This window comes from Pediculus humanus, genomic scaffold (assembly GCF_000006295.1).
Source record: "Pediculus humanus corporis 1103172108256 genomic scaffold, whole genome shotgun sequence".
Taxonomy (NCBI): Eukaryota; Metazoa; Arthropoda; class Insecta; order Psocodea; family Pediculidae; genus Pediculus; species Pediculus humanus.
In genome coordinates, this window is record NW_002987825.1 from 168,632 (window position 1) to 188,574 (window position 19,943).

The window sequence follows — 19,943 nt, forward strand, 5'->3', positions numbered from 1 at the left end:
CCTACCTACCGACCTGTCGGTGGCCCCCGATGTTATCTATGATCGTGAGTAATTTAAATTTTTTTTTATTTTTTTTTTTTTTGTTATTTAATGCCACGACACGACGGGTTATGAGTTACACGAAAAAATGAAAAGCGAGAGTATTAAATTCGAATCGAGGAAAATCGATAACTTTGATTTAAAGAGAAAAAAAAAAAAAAAAAACGTTCAACGGTGTACGACGAATATTTGATGTTTTTTGAAGCAAACGATTCTCGATCGTCGATATATCGCCGTCAAAACAAAATCGATCGATTTCATTTTTTTTACCGGAAGTTTAAATCGAGGAGGAGTAAGAGTAGGAGGAGCGGGGGGTTGGGAAATGTGAAACAGAAGAAAAAAAAATGACGATTAAGTAGTCGTTAAGTCATTTATAAATTTTTACTTCTTATCTTCTGCTTTGTGATTTTGGTGACGTGCTCTGTATATCGTTGTCGTGGTGGTGGCGGTGGCGGTAGTCATTATTGACACGACGAACGAACTTTGAATGTTTGTTCGTTTGTTTACAAACAATATTAAACATTAAAAATGAGACAATTATTAATTGGTTTCAAATATTGAATCAATTCGAACATGAAAAGTTATTTACGACTGTATTTATCGAAAACTGGGGAGAGGAGGGGGGGAAAAATTGTTTTCGAAAGGGAAATTTTAACGAATTTAAACGACGCCATGTTGGAAAAATAATCGTGATTGTTTGTTTATTTACTTATTGTTAATTCGACTCCGACACGGCCCCCCCGAGACGGCGATGTGATATTTTTGTCTCCCGGTACGATGATTATTGTTTGAAACCCTTTTACGATTCTTTTCTTAGTTCTTTGGTTGGTACCTAGAACTGGAAAGATGGAGGAGTACCTAGAAAGTTTTGTTGCGAACCCCCAAAATTATTTTTTTGAAAAAATTTCAGCTACTTTGAGGGTAACACATGATTGTTTGTTTGAAATTTTCAAAAACAAAAACCTGATACTCCTCCCTCTCTCTCTCTCTCTTTCTCTTTCTCCCCATTTTTCGAAAACCCACTTGAGTTATATTCGAGTTTCTGCGTCTGTGTGTGTGTGTGAGTGCGTGTGTGTGCGTGCGTTGTTTACACGACAAGAATCAACTTGTCGCATTTCGAATTATTATTTTTTCTTTTCCCAGGGTTAGTAGAATCAGGTTCCACATGTCTTAGATATGTATATATAAAAGGTAATCCGACCTTTTTTTTTTTTTTTTTTTTTTCTTTTTTCATATTGGGAACCGTCATTAATTATCATTATTATTATCATCATACGCGTTGTAAAATTTGAATAGAATTTTAAAAGAATTTTTAGTCCTTCCTCTTCCTTTCCTTCTTTCTTTCTTTCATTCTTTTTGTCTTCCTTCTTCGATTTGTCACTTTTTATTCCTTCATCTTTGTCTTTTCCTCCTTGTCATCTCCTTTTTGATTTTTCCCGCCGGTCGACCTTCGTTAGAAGAATCGAATCGAAATTTAAATTTTTGCCTTTAAAAAAAAAAAAGCGCAAAGTCTTGGCGCGGTCGTGATTCGCGGTTTTTCTGATGAATTTTTAATCTCGTCGTCATGTTTTATTTTTTTTTTTCTCTCGTAACCGAAGGAGGAAAATGTTCTCACGGATTTAAAAAAAAAAAAAAAAGGAGAGACGGAGGGAGAAAGAGAGAGAGAGAGAAACGTTTTAGTTTAATTACGACTCGTTCGTCTCGGGGGAATTTATTTACTATAATCATCATCATCATCATCATTATCATCATTATCATCGTCGTTTCTCTAGTGTTTCCGATTAATTTATTTTTAATGTTTTTAAAATCTATACTAGTAGTGGAATCCTTCAAGTCTGCAATCCGTTGTTGTTATCGTCTTGCATTATTATCATTATTATTATTTGTATTTAGAGGGAGGAAGAGAGAGAGAGAGAGAGTGAGAGGGGGTCGGATTTGAAAAACAAACTGGAAAACGTTGAGATTTTTTTTTTGTTTTTTTTTTTTAACCGAAAACAATTTAAAAAATTGTTTAATAGGACTATAAGTGACGTTTCACAAACTCGTTTTTGATTATTTAATAATAATAATAATAATGATGATGATGATGATGATGATGATGATGATAATTGAAAAGAATCACATCTGGAAAATTTTTTGTTTTCTGCTTTTTTTTTCTTTTCGAATTTATAAAACTCGAAAAGAAAAAAGAAAAAGAAAACATTGAGTTATTTATTTATTTATTTATTCATCATCATTATCATCATCATTGTTATTATTATTATTATTTATTCTGTCTGTTTGGATAAAGTCGCTCGTCGCGGGCCCGAGAAAAAAAGAAAAAAAAAATAATAATAATGATTCGTTTATTATGAAATGACCCGAAAGAAAATATATCGGTTCGAAATCACTAGAATAATAATAATAAACATTAGTTTTTAAAATAATGATAATAATAATACGTCGATAGAATTTTTCCCGGCATTTGGTCGGATGCGTGGGAAAGAGGGGAGGGTAGGGGAGGGGGTACAATAGAGAAGTAGAAAAACGTTAACCGAAGACACGCGATAATGTTTTTTCCATCGGTGAGATTTCAAAGATTTTACGGGACTTAATGAGGGATGTTAAAAAAAAAAAAAAAAAAACGGGAGTGGAGGGAAGAATTCCCCCTTTTTTTTCGTTTCCCCTCCCCTCCCACCGTCTCGGATTTTAACGTTTTTTTATACGACAAATCTCATTTGCAATTTAATAAGAAGTGATTTACATAATTATTTTTGAATTTGTCATCATTCATAGAATTTAAAATTTTCTTTTCATGTTTTGACATTTGCGAGCTTGACGGTTTTCCAGGTTACGGTCCTGTTTTTTTAAACACTTTTCCACCGGTTACGATGCTCTCTCTCACTCTCTCTGTCGATCGCTATGGAGAAAAAAAATCGTAGAAACGAATCCCCCCGCATATATGTATGTACACATGTTTTCTCTTTCTCCCTTCCTCTCTCCCTCTGTCTCTCACTCTTTTTTAATTTATATTTATGCGAATTCATTAATAATGATAATGATAAAATTTAGTCAACGTGTTTTCCTTGAATAATAATAATAATTTTTTTTTCCGTCTGCTATTGTACCTGAAAATATTTAAAATATTCTTGGTTGGCAGATTCCCACAGAGTTTATCGTTCGTTCGTTTGTTCGTTCATTAGATTTTGTTTGTTTATTATTATTAATATTATTATTATTATGTGGGAAATGTTAAAAAAGGATCGAATTACAAAATTTTCCGGATGTTGTTGCTTAATTAAAATCAAAAGAGAAGGAGAAAAAATTTTTTTATTAATTTTTATTATTTTCTGCGAAATCATTTAAGGTTTTTTTTTTTTTTAATTCTAAAGACACGTCTCGAAACTTTGTTTTGTTTGCGGGTGGGGGGAAGGAGGGAGGGAAAACGTTGAAAGGGAATTTTTTTTTTGTTTCTGTGTAGACTTGTTTGAATTTTTTATAATTACGTTTACGTCCCGAGGGATTTTTTTTTTTTACCCACACAAACAACAAACGGTTGCCAATAAATGGATTCGATTCGTGGAAACGATCAAAAAAAAAAAAAAAAAAAAAAAAAAACCGTTGAATTTGAAAAATTTCATTACGTTAAAATTCTTTTCCTTTTGGAGGCAGGGGGAGGAGAGGGGAAGGGAAGGGGAAGGGACAAACAAGGTAATTCAAGTATTGAAAGTTTTGTTTGTTAGTTAAAAAAAAAAAAACGAAATGTTGAGGGATGTAAAAAAAAATAAATAATAATAATAATGTAACTAATCAAACAAGGGTGGTGTGGATTCAAAAAAACCTTTTTTTTTCGGGGGGTAAAACCACCACGACCGACACCGCCATTTTTTTTTACCCCTCCTCTTGCATTCTTTTTTTAAGGTTGTTACGTATGATTCCTTTCATCTACGGTATCGATTTTTATTTTTAAACATTATTATTATTATTATTGCTACCAGTATTATTTTCGAAGCCGGTTTTTAAGTAGTCAAAAATAATAATAATAATAATAATAATAATTACGAAGGTTTGGAGGATTTTTTTGTTTTAAAAAGAAGAAAATTTTTTTTATTATTTTTCTGCTGTTTGATGATGTTTACATGTCGGAGAGAGAAAGAGAGAAAAAGAGAGAGAGAGAGAGAGAGAGAGATAGAAATGATTGATTGTGACCTACCTTCTCGTCGTTATGAAAATTACAAGAAATTATTTGATGATCTTTTCCAGCAGTTTTAAGGCACTCGCAATGAACTATTGTAGAACACAAATCGTCTTCTTCGGGTTTGCTGGAACCGATTGGAAATAATTTTTGAATCGGATTAGCCATTCTTCTGGATCTGGGTTCGGATTCAGGTTCGGTTTCGTTTAAACTGGTGCTGCTACTACTATTGTTGTTGTTGTTGTTAGGGTTGTGGTCATCGTCGTTTTTATTGTTGTTGTTGTTTTCGTCGTTGTCGTCGACGACGTTGTTGTTATTTTCGTTATAACTATTATTATTATTATTGAAATTATCGTCGCGTTCGTCCGTAGCGATCGAAAACCAAGGACCACCCGTTTCGTTATTATTATTATTTATTTTAAAACCCTCGAATGATTTTAATTCTGTGACCATGCGCAACCCGAGTAATGCATCCATGTTTTCGACGGAAATAACATTCACGGCGTCATCACCTTCTTCCCAACCCGAAACCACAGAGGAACCACAGATCGTGAGAATGAAAAATAGACAAATCCCGTTTTTTGTCATCAAATTGTAACCGACATTTTTCTCTGCCATCATTTTCCATTTCGAACGTCCGACCGTGTTAAATCCTGTTTTGAATACTTCTGTCATTTCGTCATGGCGGTTAAAAAAAATTCTTTTACACGTTTTTCCATTTCCCTCCTCTCCGACGCGGCGGGGTAAGGAAAGAAATAAAGGCTTTCACAGTAAAAACAAAACAAAACAAAAAAGGATTTTGATGTTTTCCTGTCTGTTTCGGATCCTTCTCACTCGAAATCACATAACAAACAATTTACTTTTTTTTTTTTTATTATGCGTTTGTTGTATATTTGTCGCGCACAACTGTTTACCAAACTGAAACTAATTTAATTGAAACATGTTTTTTTTGTTGAAGTTGTAATATTGAATTGGAGCGAACCATGCGGCGGTCTCCGTAACTAACGCCATGTTTGGTAGATTTCATTCAAAAAACAATTTAGCTTTTATTATTATTATTATTATTATTATTATTGAAATCTTTTTTGTATTTATTTTGCGGTTTACGTATTCGTAATCTGGATGAGTAATATTATTATCATCATTATTATTATTATTATTCATGGTATTTGTTTTCTATTATTCTTTCCAGTATACAAATTCGATAACATAATCTTTTAAACCGAATAAATATACGAATTTTAAAACCATAAAAAAAAAAAAGAGAGAGAGAGAGAAAGATACAAGTTTCAATTTTGGAATCATAAACTCGTAAAAAATCGTTTTATTGAGAATCGTCAGCCATTTTCATCTATCTCTCTCTCACTCTCTTCCTCTTTCTCTTCTTCTATATCTTTGTCTCTTTCTGACTTTTTATTGTAACAATAGCTTGTAAACGTCATGCATTTAATAACGTTTGCATGTTATTTCCGTCCATTAAAATATTATCATTATTATTTTTACGAAATAATCCTTTTTAAATCGAGTTTCGTGTCGTTGCTGTTGTTGTCTTTTCTCTCTCTCTCTCTCTTTGCAAAAATTTTTATTTTGACTTTGATTTGTCATTACAGCTGTCATTCGAACGAAAGACTTTTCCTCCGGGATTTCATACAATGCTCACCGTCCACGAGCGGCGGAAGATTGGCGAGATGGCTTCAACCCGATCCCTATGCGGATCCGAGCAAATGCGAAGTTTTGTACAATCGCGACGACATGAGATGCGGTTGGCCGATAGTCGTGACCATATTGACGAAGGATCAATACAGCGAATTAGTACACGTGCCAAATCTTAAAATCGAAGTGAAAGCCGTGCCCATCGGTAAGAAAGATGGCGATTTCGATGCCGGGAGAAAAGTGAGAAAAGTCGAAGACGTTGACTCTGCATCCGTTCAACCCCCGCTCGATGTTCCGTACGAAGTCACGGTCGAAGATAAAATCTGCTATCATTCGATAACGATGATGAAAGCTTTCGAAAATTTTTCTTTCGAAGAATTACGGTATTTTTGTCCTTCGGTCAAAAGAACGTGCGAAAACATGTTGGTGAGGCCTTACAACGATGGAACGTATTGCGCAACTTGGACGCCGTCTAATACCGGATGGTATTCCATCGTTGTGACAATTGATGGGTATCCGTTGGAAGGAGTACGTATGACTCATGATTTTCTCCTCTTATTCTTATTCTCACCTTGATATTTGTTTCCCTCGCGAATCATTCATTTCGACTGTGTGTGTTGATTTAGATTTACAAAGCAGAAGTCAAAGAACCCCCGCAAGGTGTAGCTCCGCCAACTCAAAGCGTTGTCAAAAAAACGTCACACCAACCGAGCAAAATAAGAAGATTCGTGACGAGTTATAGTGCCGGACTTAGAATTAGAGCTCATCCGTCACTTCAAAGCGAACAAATTGGAGTCGTAGACGTGAACGGAACGATCGCTTTCATCGACGAGGTCTATAATAGAATAATAAAGGAAAAGATTTGGGGGGCCTTGAATAATTTTTATAACTTATCGTTGATTTTCTATGTAGATTCATAATGACGATGGCGTTTGGCTGAGACTGAATCACGAAAGCATTAAACAATATTGTTCGGGTTCAATCAACGGTATAAATGAAGCATGGTGTCTGCAGTACAATCAACACCTTGGAAAAACATTACTTGTTCCCGTTGAAGATTCCAAAAGAATGTTGGATCAAAGTGGAAAAAAATTACACGACGGAAGTAAAATGGACAGGTAGGTGCGAACGACTTAAAAATTTAATAATTGGCACCATCGACATTACGAAGATTAAATTTCCCCCCCCCCCCAAATTCTCCTTGCAGAAGTTCAGCCGGTTTTCCAGGCATATACACGGTGGTTAAATGCGGAGCCGCTTGTCATAACGTAAGAAGCAAACCGAGTCTTCAAGCTCCTCCCGTCGGAATGATGGTTCTCGGAAACCAAGTTGAAGTACTCGATCAAGTCATCAATTCCGAGGGAACGTGGGTCAAAATCAATCCGGAAATAGCATCGAAATATTGTTTTAATCACGTGACGGAAGCATGGTCATTAGCTCAAAGTCCGAACAACGAATTGTACTTGCAACGAGAACCGAATTCGGAAGTCGGACCTTTGGAAATCGGTGGCGTGACGGCAACTTCTTCGCCGAAAAAAGGCTACGATTTTACAATGGCGAACACGTCTGGAAATTTCGTCGCGGGTGAAATGTCATCGTTTTCTTTCACGCCGCCCAGAACGACTCCTCCTCAATCGTTTCACGCGTCGGGTGATCCATTTGTTTTCGGCTACGGTTCTCCAGATATGAAATTAAAAATTGATAAGAAAAATGTCAACAAATTGATAAAGGAAGAAGACAAATCGATGAAAGTCAGGTAAGTGCTTAAACTCACGAAGTTAAAGACACCGAAAAGAAATTTCTTTAACAAAAAAAATGTATGGCAATGCATCAGGGACTCTCATTTCGAATCCGGTGACGGTGGTGCAAACGTCAAGGACGTCGCAAAAGTTCTCGGAGAAAGTAGGATAAACGGAAATGGAGAAACCCCCTCTGGAGTCTCACCGAGGAGAAGTTCGAGTCCGAAAACGATTGGATTTCATCCTGGAAGAAGCAACAGTCCGAGAACTCACGTTTTCTCATCGAGAAGTTCGAGTCCCAACATTCAGACCCCTTACGTCACGAACAGCCCTCACGGAGACGCCACGGAAAAAACTAGTCAAAGTTCCAGCCCTCTTCCAGTACCAAGTAATTTTTTCTTTAAATTTTAATTTTGCATGGATTTTTAATCGAATCGTATTCTTACCAAAACTGTCTTTATTCTTTTATTAAATGTTAATTTTCCTTTTTTTTTAAACTCGGAAAATTTTAAACAGGAGAATAATAATTTTCGCTTTTCTTTGCTTCTTTTTTTTTTTTTTTTTTTTTAATATATAAAAAAAAAAAAAAAAACATAAAATTAGGCGGCGGTAGAAAAAGAAGCCCTCGTACTTCGACATCGGGACCAGGGCCTTCGACTCCCGCGAGCTTGGGTTATTCTCCTTTAGGTAGGAATTTATTACTTATTTTATTATTATTATTATTATTATCGTCATACTCATCTGCGCTTATTTTTGTTTTTTTTTATTTTTTATTACCTTGTGCATGCTCTTTATTATTTTTTATTATTTTCTTGTTAGAATGTTCTGTTGTAAAAAAACGCGGTCGAGAAGACGTTAAAAATCCCGTCAATATTCCTAAACACATAATAATTTTTATAGGGTGGAGTTGGGTAAGCTCTTTTACTTGTTTTTATAATGTTTGGCAACCCTGTAAAATTTTTTATTTTAATTTATTTAAACGGATTTTCGATTTATTTATTGATTGGAATCGTTCGAAAAAATTGTCAGTTTCCGGTGGTGCGTTGATCGATTCTCAATGCAGCATAGCATCTCAGAGAAGGGGATCTACACAAAGCGATACAAGCGCGCTCGTCAGCAGTTTGACTCGAGACTTATCCCAATCTCCGTTGACGAAAGATTTGTCTCCGAGTCCCAGTCACAGTTCTTCGAGTCCCGTTAAAAGGGATTACACGATGGACGATTTGACTGGAGGTAAATGTTATGGTGGGATTGAAAAAAAATAGCTGTGCCAAGGGGAAATTTAAAAAATTTTTTTTGTTGCGTTTCATCAGTTCGGAAAGATGGAGAAATGGACATGGTGGGAGACAGTCCGAAAAAAGAATTGAATTTAAATTCGTCCAGTAATTTTAAAGCCGTGACTCAAGCAGGGACGCAAACGAGTCCCGAGGAAACGTGTGGTGGATCGGTGAAAAGTCATTTTAATATAGGAACCGTCGGAACGAAAGAAGAAAGGATTTCTCCGAAATTTTTAAGAAAGGAAAGAGTGTTTGGAAGAAGTGCCAAAAGAGCCATGTCTCCTGCTCCCCAAGTAATTAAGATTGACGTAGCTTTTTTTTTTTTTTTGTTCTTCGGAGAAATCGAGAGTTTGACATTAAAAAAAAAAAAAATTTCCGTATCAGGTATCTGGAAGCGGAGACAAAAATGTCGTCAAGGAAGCAATGAGTCCTTCGGTCGCAGAAAGTCTCAGAGCGATTTTTTCCGCTTTTTTATGGCAGGAAGGTATCGTTCACGATGCGATGGCTTGTGCGTCGTTTTTAAAATTTCATCCGACTCTACCCAAAGAGGGAGCTTTGGTCGTCACGCGGAAAATTGCCACACCTGTAAATACGACGAAACAAGAATTGTCTAAAGAGCAAAGACAATATCAAAGGCATTCGGTTGAAGTCAGCACGTCAGGCAAGTGAAAAAAAAAAAAAAAAATTTTTTTTTATTTTATTTCCTAAGAGAAACTTGTTATAAAAATCTACTCCCTTTAGGTGCTTACCTTCACATACAGCCCGCCGCTTTAGAAAGTCTTACTAGATCAGCCGCCAACGCCAACGCTAACAGACTTAGAAGAAAGCAATCTCCGCAGGAGGCTTCTATCAGGGAAGAAGTGCCAGTGGAACCTTTAAAATCTAAAGATTTGTGTGCGTCCGATAATATAAATAAGATTAAGATGAGTGACGTTAAAAAAGATAATGGTGTCGTAACCGTTTCCGTTTTACCTCCGGCATTGAAAGGATTGGTTATAGTTTGGGAAGAACTTTCATCGATTTTCTTAAAAGCTTTCGAACAACCGACTCTTCCTCCGAGTCCTTTATTACCATCAAAGTTTTCTAGAAACGCGGCGTCGTTAAACAAAGAAAAATTACTGATAAAAAAAACCGTGGATTTAGGTAAAAGTAAACCCGAGGGAAAAAGATGCAGTAGGAAAAAGAAAGATTGGAGACCGTTGGGAAGACTTAACGTTTTAGGTGAAGCTTGTGAAGTAATGGCGCCTTTAATTAATTCCGGAAACGAAAAAGAAACGTTTTGCGAATTGTGCGGCGGTCTTTACCTTCATCCCGTCACGCATCACATGAGACAAAATCATCCCGGTTGCGGAGGACCTACGGGAGGGAAGGGTTACAATTCCAGCGGAAATTATAGCGTTGGATGGGCGGGACATTGCGGGGAGGGAGCCGTCGGAGGGAGTTCTTGGTATTTGCTGTGCGATAATTGCCGGGAAAAATATGTAAAACTTAAAAAAGAAGGGCTTTTGATAAGTAAGGACAAAAAGAAAAGCAGCGCAAAGAAGAAGGCAGCTATTATTGCCCCCGTGCCAAACGTTCTTCCCCTAACCTCGCCCGTGTTCGGTCAAAGCGTTTCTTCTACGGAAGGTCACGTTATTATGAAAGAAAATGCAATGTTCCTACTCGATTTGGCTTGCTCATCTAATTTGGGTGAATATTATTATTATTATTATTATTATTATAACAATTCAGGTTATTATTATTTTTCTATAACAATTTATACGTCCATTTTAGTTTTGTCAAACCAACAGCAAAGATCGGGAGTTGGATCTGTGGCTTCGCTAGTTTCTCTAATAAGCGAAAACCAAAGTCCTCCCGATCCTCCTGGACCATTTTCCCCCGTCGGTTCATTTCAGTGCTTGACAGCGTTGGGATCTCACTTAAAAGAACAAGAACTTCAAGAAGTTTTACAAAGACAATTACCACACGAGCTAGATCCAAGCTGCAACGGAAACTTTCAACCTAATTCTTGGGTACGTAAGACTTATTACTCGTCGATTAAATTTAAAAAAAAAAAAAAAAAAAAAAGACGAGCTAAAATATTTTTTTCGTTTAGTTTGATGAAAGCGATTCCGACAACCAGAAGGGTAGGTTATTTCATCGATCTGTATCGATGGGTACAAGCGTCATACCTTGGGCTAAAAAAGACAGCGATGGTCGAGTTATTCTGACAAGGAAAAGAAATAACAGTAGCAGTGGTGAATTCATGTCTGGTAAGTTGATTGTGAATTTTTTTTTATTTAGCTTTCGAAGAGGATTCAATGGATTTTTTTTTACTCTCTCGAAAGAAGGAGGATCGTCATTGTTGTGCCGGCCTTCGGCCACACTTCAAAAGCTCATACCGGGTTTAGACGAGTCTGCCATTATAAGTAACGAAGAAAGGGGTGCATTAGATTTGCTTAAAAGACCGTCGGTGTCATTTATTTTACATCGTCATCCCATTTTTGCTTTGAGATTCGCCATGAAACATTCCATTCGGAAAGCCACGTGCAGGTAGATACTCACTTTCATATCGCCGCCATATTTTTTTTCCCCTCGTAATTAAAAAAAAAAAAAAAAGAAAAAAGAAAGAGTAAATATTTTCGATTTTTAAGGTTGTACGCTTTTCAAGCTCTTAATTGGCTCCTACGTAACGTGACTCAACCTGTTTGCTTGCACGATTTACTCTGGTGGTTCGTCGCGTCACTTTCCCAATCGTCTACGCCCTTGGAAGTTGAATCGATCGAAGACCAAATAAAAAAAGATGACGGGGAAATATTAAAAGCCTGCGATCATCCACTCAGCGACATAACATTTGCCGGAGATGCTGCCATTCCCCTCTGGAAAGCTTTTCATCAATTTTTGAAAACCGTTGCGGATTTGATGTTTTTACTACCGCCGTCGTGCGCATTGCAAACCATGGCCGTACGCTGTTGGAGTTTAAAATTTTCCCAAGTCGATCACGGGTTTTTACACAGGTGTCAAGTTTTTAATAACATAAGTAAAATTTTATCACGTTCGGAAGAAGAATCGGACGAAATTACCATGAGCTTGCACGAGTCTGGAATTTCCCAGGTGAAATCATTTTTTTCCATTTTTTTTTTTTTCTTCTTCGATGGGTGTCCGAACGAAGCTCGCAATTTTTGTTACAGTATCCGAGCAATACACTAGTCGAAGCGCTAAGAGATTTAACTCCGGATGTTGAAATTAAAGTGTCGTCACGACAAGCAATGATCGGGTCGCTGACGGACAATTCAACGGAAACGTTTTGGGAAAGCGGAGACGAAGATAGAAACAAAACGAAAACCATAACGCTGACGTGTCCGCAAGATTCTAAACCCAAAGTCATTTATATACACATTGATAATTGCAGAGATTTAGCGGTGAGTTGTAAACAAAAAATTGAAGTGGAAGTAGAAAAAAATAAAAATAAAAAAAAAAAACGGTTTTTTTGTATATGCAGAACAAAGTCGCGAGTGTGACTTTTTTATCGGGGCCAAGTGCGGAAAAATTACAAAAGATAAGACAAGTGGAAGTTGAAAGTCGATCGACCGGTTGGATAAGCAGTTCTATTTCAGGTTCGTCCGTTCAGGTCCTAATTAAAAAAATGTTTATGTCAGTTTTTAAAAACTCGAAATGCATAATTTTGTTTTTTTTTTTTTTTTTTTCATTTGTTCACAGACGGTAGGCACGAGGTCATCAAATTGGAGTTGAAAGGACCGGATAATTCGTTGAGAATAAGACAAGTAAGGATACTGGGAGAATCCGGTGAAAATTTGATCGTTCCTCAAAGGAGTGGAACGACCATTCAACAAAAATTGTGCGAGTTAGAAACGCTCAAAGTGTTTCGTTTGATTACGTCACAGGTATTTTCGTTTATCCGAAGAACAAAATGGAAGACCAAAATTATTCTTATAAAAATTTTGAAATTTTTTTTTTTAATTGATTGATTTAGGTATTTGGAAAATTAATAATTGGAGAAAGCGAAGAACAGTCCGAACCGGAAGATGATCGTATGGAAGACAACAACGACTTGAAAGAACACATGGTCGGAATATTATTTAGCCGATCGAAGCTCACTCATTTACAAAAACAAGTTTGCATGCACATCGTGCACGCGATCCGGAAGGAAACTTCCCGTGTTCGAGAAGAATGGGAATGCCTTCTTTGTTCACCGGTCCCGTCGGAAACCAAACCTTCCGACACGTATGCTTTCGAAATGCTTTCTATGGTTCTCGCTCTTAGTGGTAGTTCGGTCGGAAGGGTTTACTTATCTCATCAATACGGATTGTTAACCGATTTGTTATCGTTGCTTCATACCGGTTCTGCAAGGGTTCAAAGACAGGTAAAATCTCTTTACTGAGAGGGGTGGTAGTAGTAGATGTGGCCCAACGAAAACGCACCCGTCGTGATAAAACCGTCGAAAACGTAAATTTTAGGTGACGGCTTTGCTTCGCCGAGTTTTGCCGGAAGTGTCGCCCGAAACTTTGGCTAACGTTTTGGGTGTCGATAAACTTCCGCCGTCGGATTTCTCAATAATATCAGCCGGAAGTAAACAGCAAAATTTCGACGTTTATAAAATTGGGATTTTAGATGTTTTTCTAAGCGTTGTTGCCAAATCGCTCACGGTTCAAGTTAAAGTCAAAGGAAGAGAAGTTAAAGGAATCACGATGGTCACTCTTGCCACGGCCATTCATCCGAGAGATCCGATGGGTTTAAGATGGTGGTTGAGGGGTTGCATTTCGCGAAAATTAGCAGAAGATATTATTCAACTATTAAACGACATGTCCGCCGTGAGTGTAGTCGATTAGAATTTCCCAGACATTTCAAAAAAAAAATTTTTTTTTTTTTGATTTCGAGTTTTTTTTTTTTTTTTTTTTTCGACAGGGAAAATTGTCGGAAGCTTGGGCGACCGTTACAAAAGGAGCGATAGCCGAAAATATAATAAATCTCACGAAATTAAACGAGTCTCAACGGGGTCCGAACGAGTGTTTAAAAACTCCGACTCTTTGGCTGGCTTTGGCATCGCTTTGTGTTTTAGATAAAGATCACGTCGACAGGTTATCTTCGGGGCAATGGAGCAGATCAGATGGTCAACCCCCTCCGCCGAAAGTAAGCTTAAACAGAACAGAAAATGTTCTTCAGAATTATTATTAATAATAATATAATTAACATAAAAATTATTATTATTATTATTTCTTGTCAGCCCACGTGCACTAATCACGATGATAACGTAACCGGAGCAATTATTCAATGTAGCGTTTGCGGTAATTTATGCGCCGACTGCGACAGGTATTTGCATCTCCATAGAAGAACGAGAATGCATCAAAGACAGGTTTGCAAAGAAGAAGAGGAAGCAATTAAAGTTGACCTTCACGAAGGTGAGTCGAGTATAAAAATAAAAAAAAATAAAAATTATATAATATGCATCATTCGTTTTTAAAAATGCAATTTTATCATTATTATTATTATTATCATTATTATTACGATTTTCAGGCTGCGGTAGAACGAAATTGTTTTGGGTTTTGGCATTGGCTGATTCGTGCACACTCAAAGCCATGGTTGAATTTCGAGAGGGTTCGAAAAGCAAATCTGCCGGTACAGGTGTATGCAGATTTTGTGGTGCAACTGGTAATTCTGGTCTTCTCGCTATCGGTAACGTTTGTGCCGATCAAGAATGCCAAGAACACGCTAAAAATATTTGTAATAAGGTCGTTAAAATGTTTTTCTCTCTCTCTCTCTCTCTGTCTGGAAGAAAAGGATACTGAATTTTTTTTTTCCTTCTAAAGATTCATCCGTGCGGTCACGTTTGTAACGGTTTGGCCGGGGAAGTCGTTTGTTTGCCGTGTTTACAAAATTGCAAGGGTAGTCCTAGCCTTAAACAAGATGCAGACGACATGTGCATGATATGTTTCACGGAAGCTCTCTCGTGTGCTCCCTCGATTCAACTTCACTGCGGACACGTTTTCCACGCTCACTGTGCTCGAAACGCTCTCGTTCGACGATGGGCAGGTCCGAGAATAACATTTTCATTTTCCCAATGTCCCATATGCAAATCACCGATGAAACATTCCGTGCTCGCCGAACTCCTCAAACCCATTCAAGAACTCTACGAAGACGTCAAAAGGAAAGCATTGATGAGATTGGAATACGAGGGATTACACAGGGCCGTCGCCATAACGACTCCGAGCGCAAAATTTTTCAACGATCCAGCTTCTTACGCAATGGATCGATATGCTTATTACGTTTGTTTCAAGTGCAACAAGGTGGGTAGATGAAACAACAACAACAACAACAACTTGGTCAAATCGGGCAAAGGATCACACGTTTTTTTTTTTTTTTTTTTTTTCAATCCGAAGGCTTATTACGGAGGCGAAGCAAGGTGCGACGTTGACATGAATGGAGATTTCGATCCGTCAGAATTGGTTTGCGGAGGTTGCAGCGACGTAGCCAGAGCTCAAATGTGTCCCAAACACGGCACTGATTTTTTAGAATACAAATGCCGGTACTGTTGTTCCGTGGCAGTTTTTTTCTGCTTCGGCACGACTCATTTTTGCAATTCGTGTCACGACGATTTTCAACGCGTGACAAACATACCGAAAAGCGATCTTCCCGCTTGTCCCGCAGGTACTACGACGTGGCATTATTATACTTTTTTTTTTTTTTGGCCATTCGAAAAAAATCGAAATGGTTGTGTTTCAGGACCGAAAGCCAAACAATTGGACGGTGAAGAATGTCCTCTCCACGTGAGCCATCCACCGACGGGAGAAGAATTTGCTTTAGGCTGCGGTGTTTGTCGTAACGCTCACACGTTCTAGTCACACGTATAATTTTTTTTTTTTGTTTGTTTGTTTGTTTGTTTGTTTTTTGTATTTATTATGCTTTTTTTTTTAATATTGTAATTGTCTTTAGGTACAATTATATTTAATCAATAAATCAATTATTTTTTAATAATAAAAAGAATCAAATCATCGTCAAATTATACATTTACATTTATACTCGGTGAAGTACAAATTTTTTTTCGTCGTGGAAATCCTTTAATAATCGTAATGTCTTCTTACGAAGAAAAGAATCATTCTTTACAATTATCATTTAATGGCAAACGTTAACGAAAAAGAAAAAATAAGAAGAAGAAGTTGAAGTTGAGAGAGAGAGAGAGAGAGAGAGAATATATTTTATCATAAAATAAATGAAAACGTTTGTTTAATCCATGTTTGTTCGCACGCACGCACTCACTCACTCACGCACGTACGCACACACACACAGAGAGAGAGAGAGAGAGAGAGAGAGGGGGAAACAATTTAAAAGGTCCAATTAAAATATTAAAATTCCAAAAATAAAATTTAATTACTTTCATTTTTTTTTTTTTTTTAATCAATTGACACACTTTATTTTATCCGCGTTTATTAATAATAATAATAATCACGAATTAAACATTTTAGAATTCGAATAAGAAAGAAGAAGAAAGAGAGATAGAGAATGAAAAAAAGAAAGAAGACAGAAAAAGAAAAATATATATATGTCTGTATAATCCAACGACGAAGATATGTAAGAAATTTTTTTTTTTTTTTTTTTTTTTTATTTAATTTTATTCAAAAAATCCGATCGTGATGCCGCCTAACGGTCGAATGAGAAATTAAAAAAATTTTTTAAAATTTTACGAAGAAACATGACTCACACGGTTATCTTACGGCGATAAAAATTCAATTAAGAATAATTTCGATATTGTAATAGAACGTTCTATAGCGCGTCTCTCCTTCTCTGGCATCCGGCCGTCGTCGGACGAGTCTAGTCTGCGCATTACAAGACGAGCAGTTTTGTGTTAGACGCCATTACTGTAAGTCGTTAGTTAACATTTTATAACAATTGGATTTAACCACTATTATTATTATTATTTTTTTTTTAAATTTATTTATTTAAACTACCGACTTATTAATATTATTTATTTATTTATTTTTTCGTTTTATTTGTTTTTTATCGCGTGCGTAATTTTTTTTTATTAATATTTTTCGATATACATATACATACACACATATATATTCTCAATCGATTGTGTCTGTTAAGTGAATACGGTTTCTCATTTTTTGTAAAAAAAATTTTATAAAAACGAAACTTTCCGTTAAAAAAAATGTTTTCTTATATTGTGGCGTTTATAAAAAAAAATGTTTAACGAAAACTCAATCAGTCAGTCAATCAATCAGTGAATAATAATTAAATAATAATACTTACGATTATAATAGTGAGTGATTGATTGTTTAATAGTGTTGCTGAAATTATTATTATTATTATTATTACTTATTACTTGTGAGTAAGTGAGTAAGTGCGTGCGTTCGTGCGTGTTTTAAAAAGTGCGTGCGTCCGTTCGTACAAATACACATGTATCAACAATCATACGCCATCATATACGGTCGTAACTGGAATATCCATACTCCAACTACTACTACACATCGTTTACTGTTATCATCATCATCATTATTATTTTTTCAATAGGAGGAAAATAAATAAATCGTCGTCATCGTCGTGGAAAATTTAATTGCCCCCCAAAATAAAACATTAAACATATAATTAATACCATAAGTAATAAAAGAATAAGAAAAGAAAAGATTAAGAACGAGAGTGATCGTGTGTCTCCTCGTGTCAGACTAGTTATGTTGTAATTATTATTATTATTATTACAACAATTGAATATCAAAAGAATAAGAAGAAAAGTGCCACCGTCTGAAGATTTTTACTACTATTATTATTATTATTATCATCATCGTCATTTTACGTAATAATAATAATAATATATATTTTTCCGACTCTAGACCGTTTTACATTCGCGAGTGATAATTTTCTTTTATTATTATTATTATTATCGTTATTAATAATAATAATTTTGAAACGTAAAAAAAACGAAAACGACGACTTGGAATGCATTTTTTACGTTACGAGTTTTACGTATGTGATTATTATCATTATCATTATCATTATCAACATCGTCGTTAAGAAAAGAAGAGGAAGGAAGGAAGGAAGGAAAGAAAGAGAGATAGAGATAGAGAAGGAAAATAAGATTCGAACGGATTTTTTTTTATTTTATTTTTTATTTTCGTGCGTGCGTGCGAACGTTTTTTTTTTTTTTGTTTATACGTTGTTTCCGTTCGTTTTTTACACGCACACGCACACATGTACGATTTGAATCCCGAATGATAAAGTCGGGGGTAGAAGAAGAAGAAGAAAAAGGAAAAGAAGAAATTTTTTTTTTATATTACGATTGTGTATTTTCCTTCCTGTTCTCCACGTTCTCAGAGAGAGAGGGAGAGGGAGAAAAGAGAAAGAGAGAGAGGGGAGGAAAAAAATCGGAATCGTTTATCCGGAAATCCGTTATTGTTGGTGTTGTTTTTCCCTGCCTCCCCCCCCCCCAATCGTGTTTTTCTACTTTAAAAAAAAAGTGCATACGTAAGTAAGTGAACGCGGCGAATTTTTTTTTTTTTTAAAAACGGCGTTCGGAAATAGTTCGGCGTTCGTCGATAATTTCTATTTCCGGTGTGAAAATAAAAGAATATTTTAAACTAGTTTAAAAAAAAAAAAATAATAATAATAATAAACAAAAACGGGAAATCGTCGTTGTCGTCGTTGTCGTCGTTCGTCGTCGTCCTCCCGCGCGCGCGAACGTTTCGAAAAGTTTTTTTTATTTTTTTCTTTCTCGTTAAATATTATTTATATTTACAAGGGGTTTTAAGTACCCCCTCTTTCCCCGATTACTTCGTGCATTTTCGTTTTTTTCCGTTTCGATTCGTCTCGGTTCGAGCTTTTCCTATTTTTTTGTTGTTGTGCTCCTACTCATAAGAGTAAGTGGTGAACGACGACGAGGAGTGAAAAAGTAATAATAATAATAATTTTTTTCGCGATTTGCCGGTGAAAATTACCCCGCGCGCGCGAGTGTTTTTTAAATTATTATTATTATTAATAATCGATTTTAATTAATTATTGATTTTATCGATATTTTTTTCAAACGGAGTAAGTAAATAATAAAGTAGTAGTAGTAAAAGTGCAATTTTATTATTATTCGCGAATCGTTTCGGATATTAGTATTATTATTATTGTTTCGAAAATCGTTGTCGTTGTCGTATCTTATCGTTCAAAATGGATATCTTACCGAGCGGAAACATATTCAGAGAACTCCAGACCATACACGATACTGGATATTTTTCATCGGAGCCCTCGCTGGAGGATCACTGGCAACAGGTAAATAATTAAAATATTATTATTATCTTTAGTATTATTTTTATTTTTATTTGAAAGGTTTTTGTTCGTATCCCCCCCCCCTCCATTCGTTCGGTTTCGGTTTTTTTAAAATAAATTTTTGAACATGGCACCCGGTTACAGACGTGCCAACTTAACTGCATACTTTTCGATTTTGTCGATCACGTGATTGAAAATGGAAGAAAATAAAACAACAACCGAGTGCGATTTGTTTTTCTTCTTTTTGTGTTTTTCCTGTCGTTTCTTTTTACGGAAAGACGTCCGGTTAGACTTTTTTTTTACGATCGTGGTCGTTAAAGACCCCCCCTCCTTCCCCTTCGCCCCTCCCCCCGAGAAAAAGAATGATGTTTTTTTTTATTTTCATTTCCTAAAAGCTTCTTAATTTATAATCCCGAAGGTTTTTTCATACATATGTATGAAAAGTTTTACGGGATTAATGGAGGTTGGGGAGGGGAGCAGTGGGGAGAGGAGGAGGAAAGATGTTTTCGGGGTCTTTCTTACCATCGCGACGAATAACCGGTCGTGATGTGTGTGTGTGTGTGTGTGCGTGCGTGCGTTGTCGGGTTCAATCGGCCACGGTTAAGCCTGACTAAGTAGTTGGTTAGGTGCGTGCACTCTGGCACACGAAAATATGAAAATGGAAAATTTTTTTTTTTTTATTTTCTCTTTCATTATTTATATGTGCCGAGGACGAAAATGGAATTGATGACGTAAGCACTTGTAAGGAATGAATCAACGTCGAAGAATGTTTTTTTTTTTGCATGCATTCATTCATTCATTCATTCGCGAATGTGTTTG

The 19,943-nt window shown here is 36.2% G+C and overlaps 4 protein-coding genes across 4 annotated transcripts; 3 read left to right on the top strand and 1 right to left on the bottom strand.

The window, feature by feature from the left end:
* Positions 1-3,909: 3,909 nt before the first annotated feature.
* Positions 3,910-4,888, bottom strand: Phum_PHUM483770 (uncharacterized protein; the record flags this gene model as incomplete). The annotated part of the gene is made up of 3 exons (XM_002430420.1): positions 3,910-3,963; positions 4,232-4,436; positions 4,674-4,888. The coding sequence occupies 3 exons, from the start codon at positions 4,886-4,888 to the stop codon at positions 3,910-3,912; spliced, it is 474 nt and encodes a 157-aa protein (XP_002430465.1).
* A 765-nt stretch (positions 4,889-5,653) lies between these two features.
* On the top strand, positions 5,654-15,718 carry Phum_PHUM483780 (highwire, putative; the record flags this gene model as incomplete). The annotated part of the gene is made up of 24 exons (XM_002430421.1): positions 5,654-5,667; positions 5,824-6,394; positions 6,493-6,699; positions 6,779-6,984; positions 7,074-7,622; positions 7,662-7,993; positions 8,635-8,838; positions 8,919-9,175; positions 9,267-9,538; positions 9,592-10,894; positions 10,978-11,134; positions 11,210-11,414; positions 11,516-11,975; positions 12,053-12,283; positions 12,364-12,478; positions 12,582-12,766; positions 12,856-13,245; positions 13,340-13,693; positions 13,788-14,012; positions 14,107-14,281; positions 14,397-14,611; positions 14,690-15,166; positions 15,260-15,527; positions 15,603-15,718. The coding sequence occupies 24 exons, from the start codon at positions 5,654-5,656 to the stop codon at positions 15,716-15,718; spliced, it is 7,488 nt and encodes a 2,495-aa protein (XP_002430466.1).
* Positions 15,719-19,025: 3,307 nt separating this feature from the next.
* Phum_PHUM483790 (uncharacterized protein) lies at positions 19,026-19,241 on the top strand (the record flags this gene model as incomplete). The annotated part of the gene is made up of 2 exons (XM_002430422.1): positions 19,026-19,127; positions 19,185-19,241. The coding sequence occupies 2 exons, from the start codon at positions 19,026-19,028 to the stop codon at positions 19,239-19,241; spliced, it is 159 nt and encodes a 52-aa protein (XP_002430467.1).
* Positions 19,242-19,251: 10 nt separating this feature from the next.
* On the top strand, positions 19,252-19,661 carry Phum_PHUM483800 (uncharacterized protein; the record flags this gene model as incomplete). Its single annotated transcript, XM_002430423.1, has 2 exons — positions 19,252-19,310; positions 19,520-19,661. The coding sequence occupies 2 exons, from the start codon at positions 19,252-19,254 to the stop codon at positions 19,659-19,661; spliced, it is 201 nt and encodes a 66-aa protein (XP_002430468.1).
* Between the last annotated feature and the right edge of the window lie 282 nt (positions 19,662-19,943).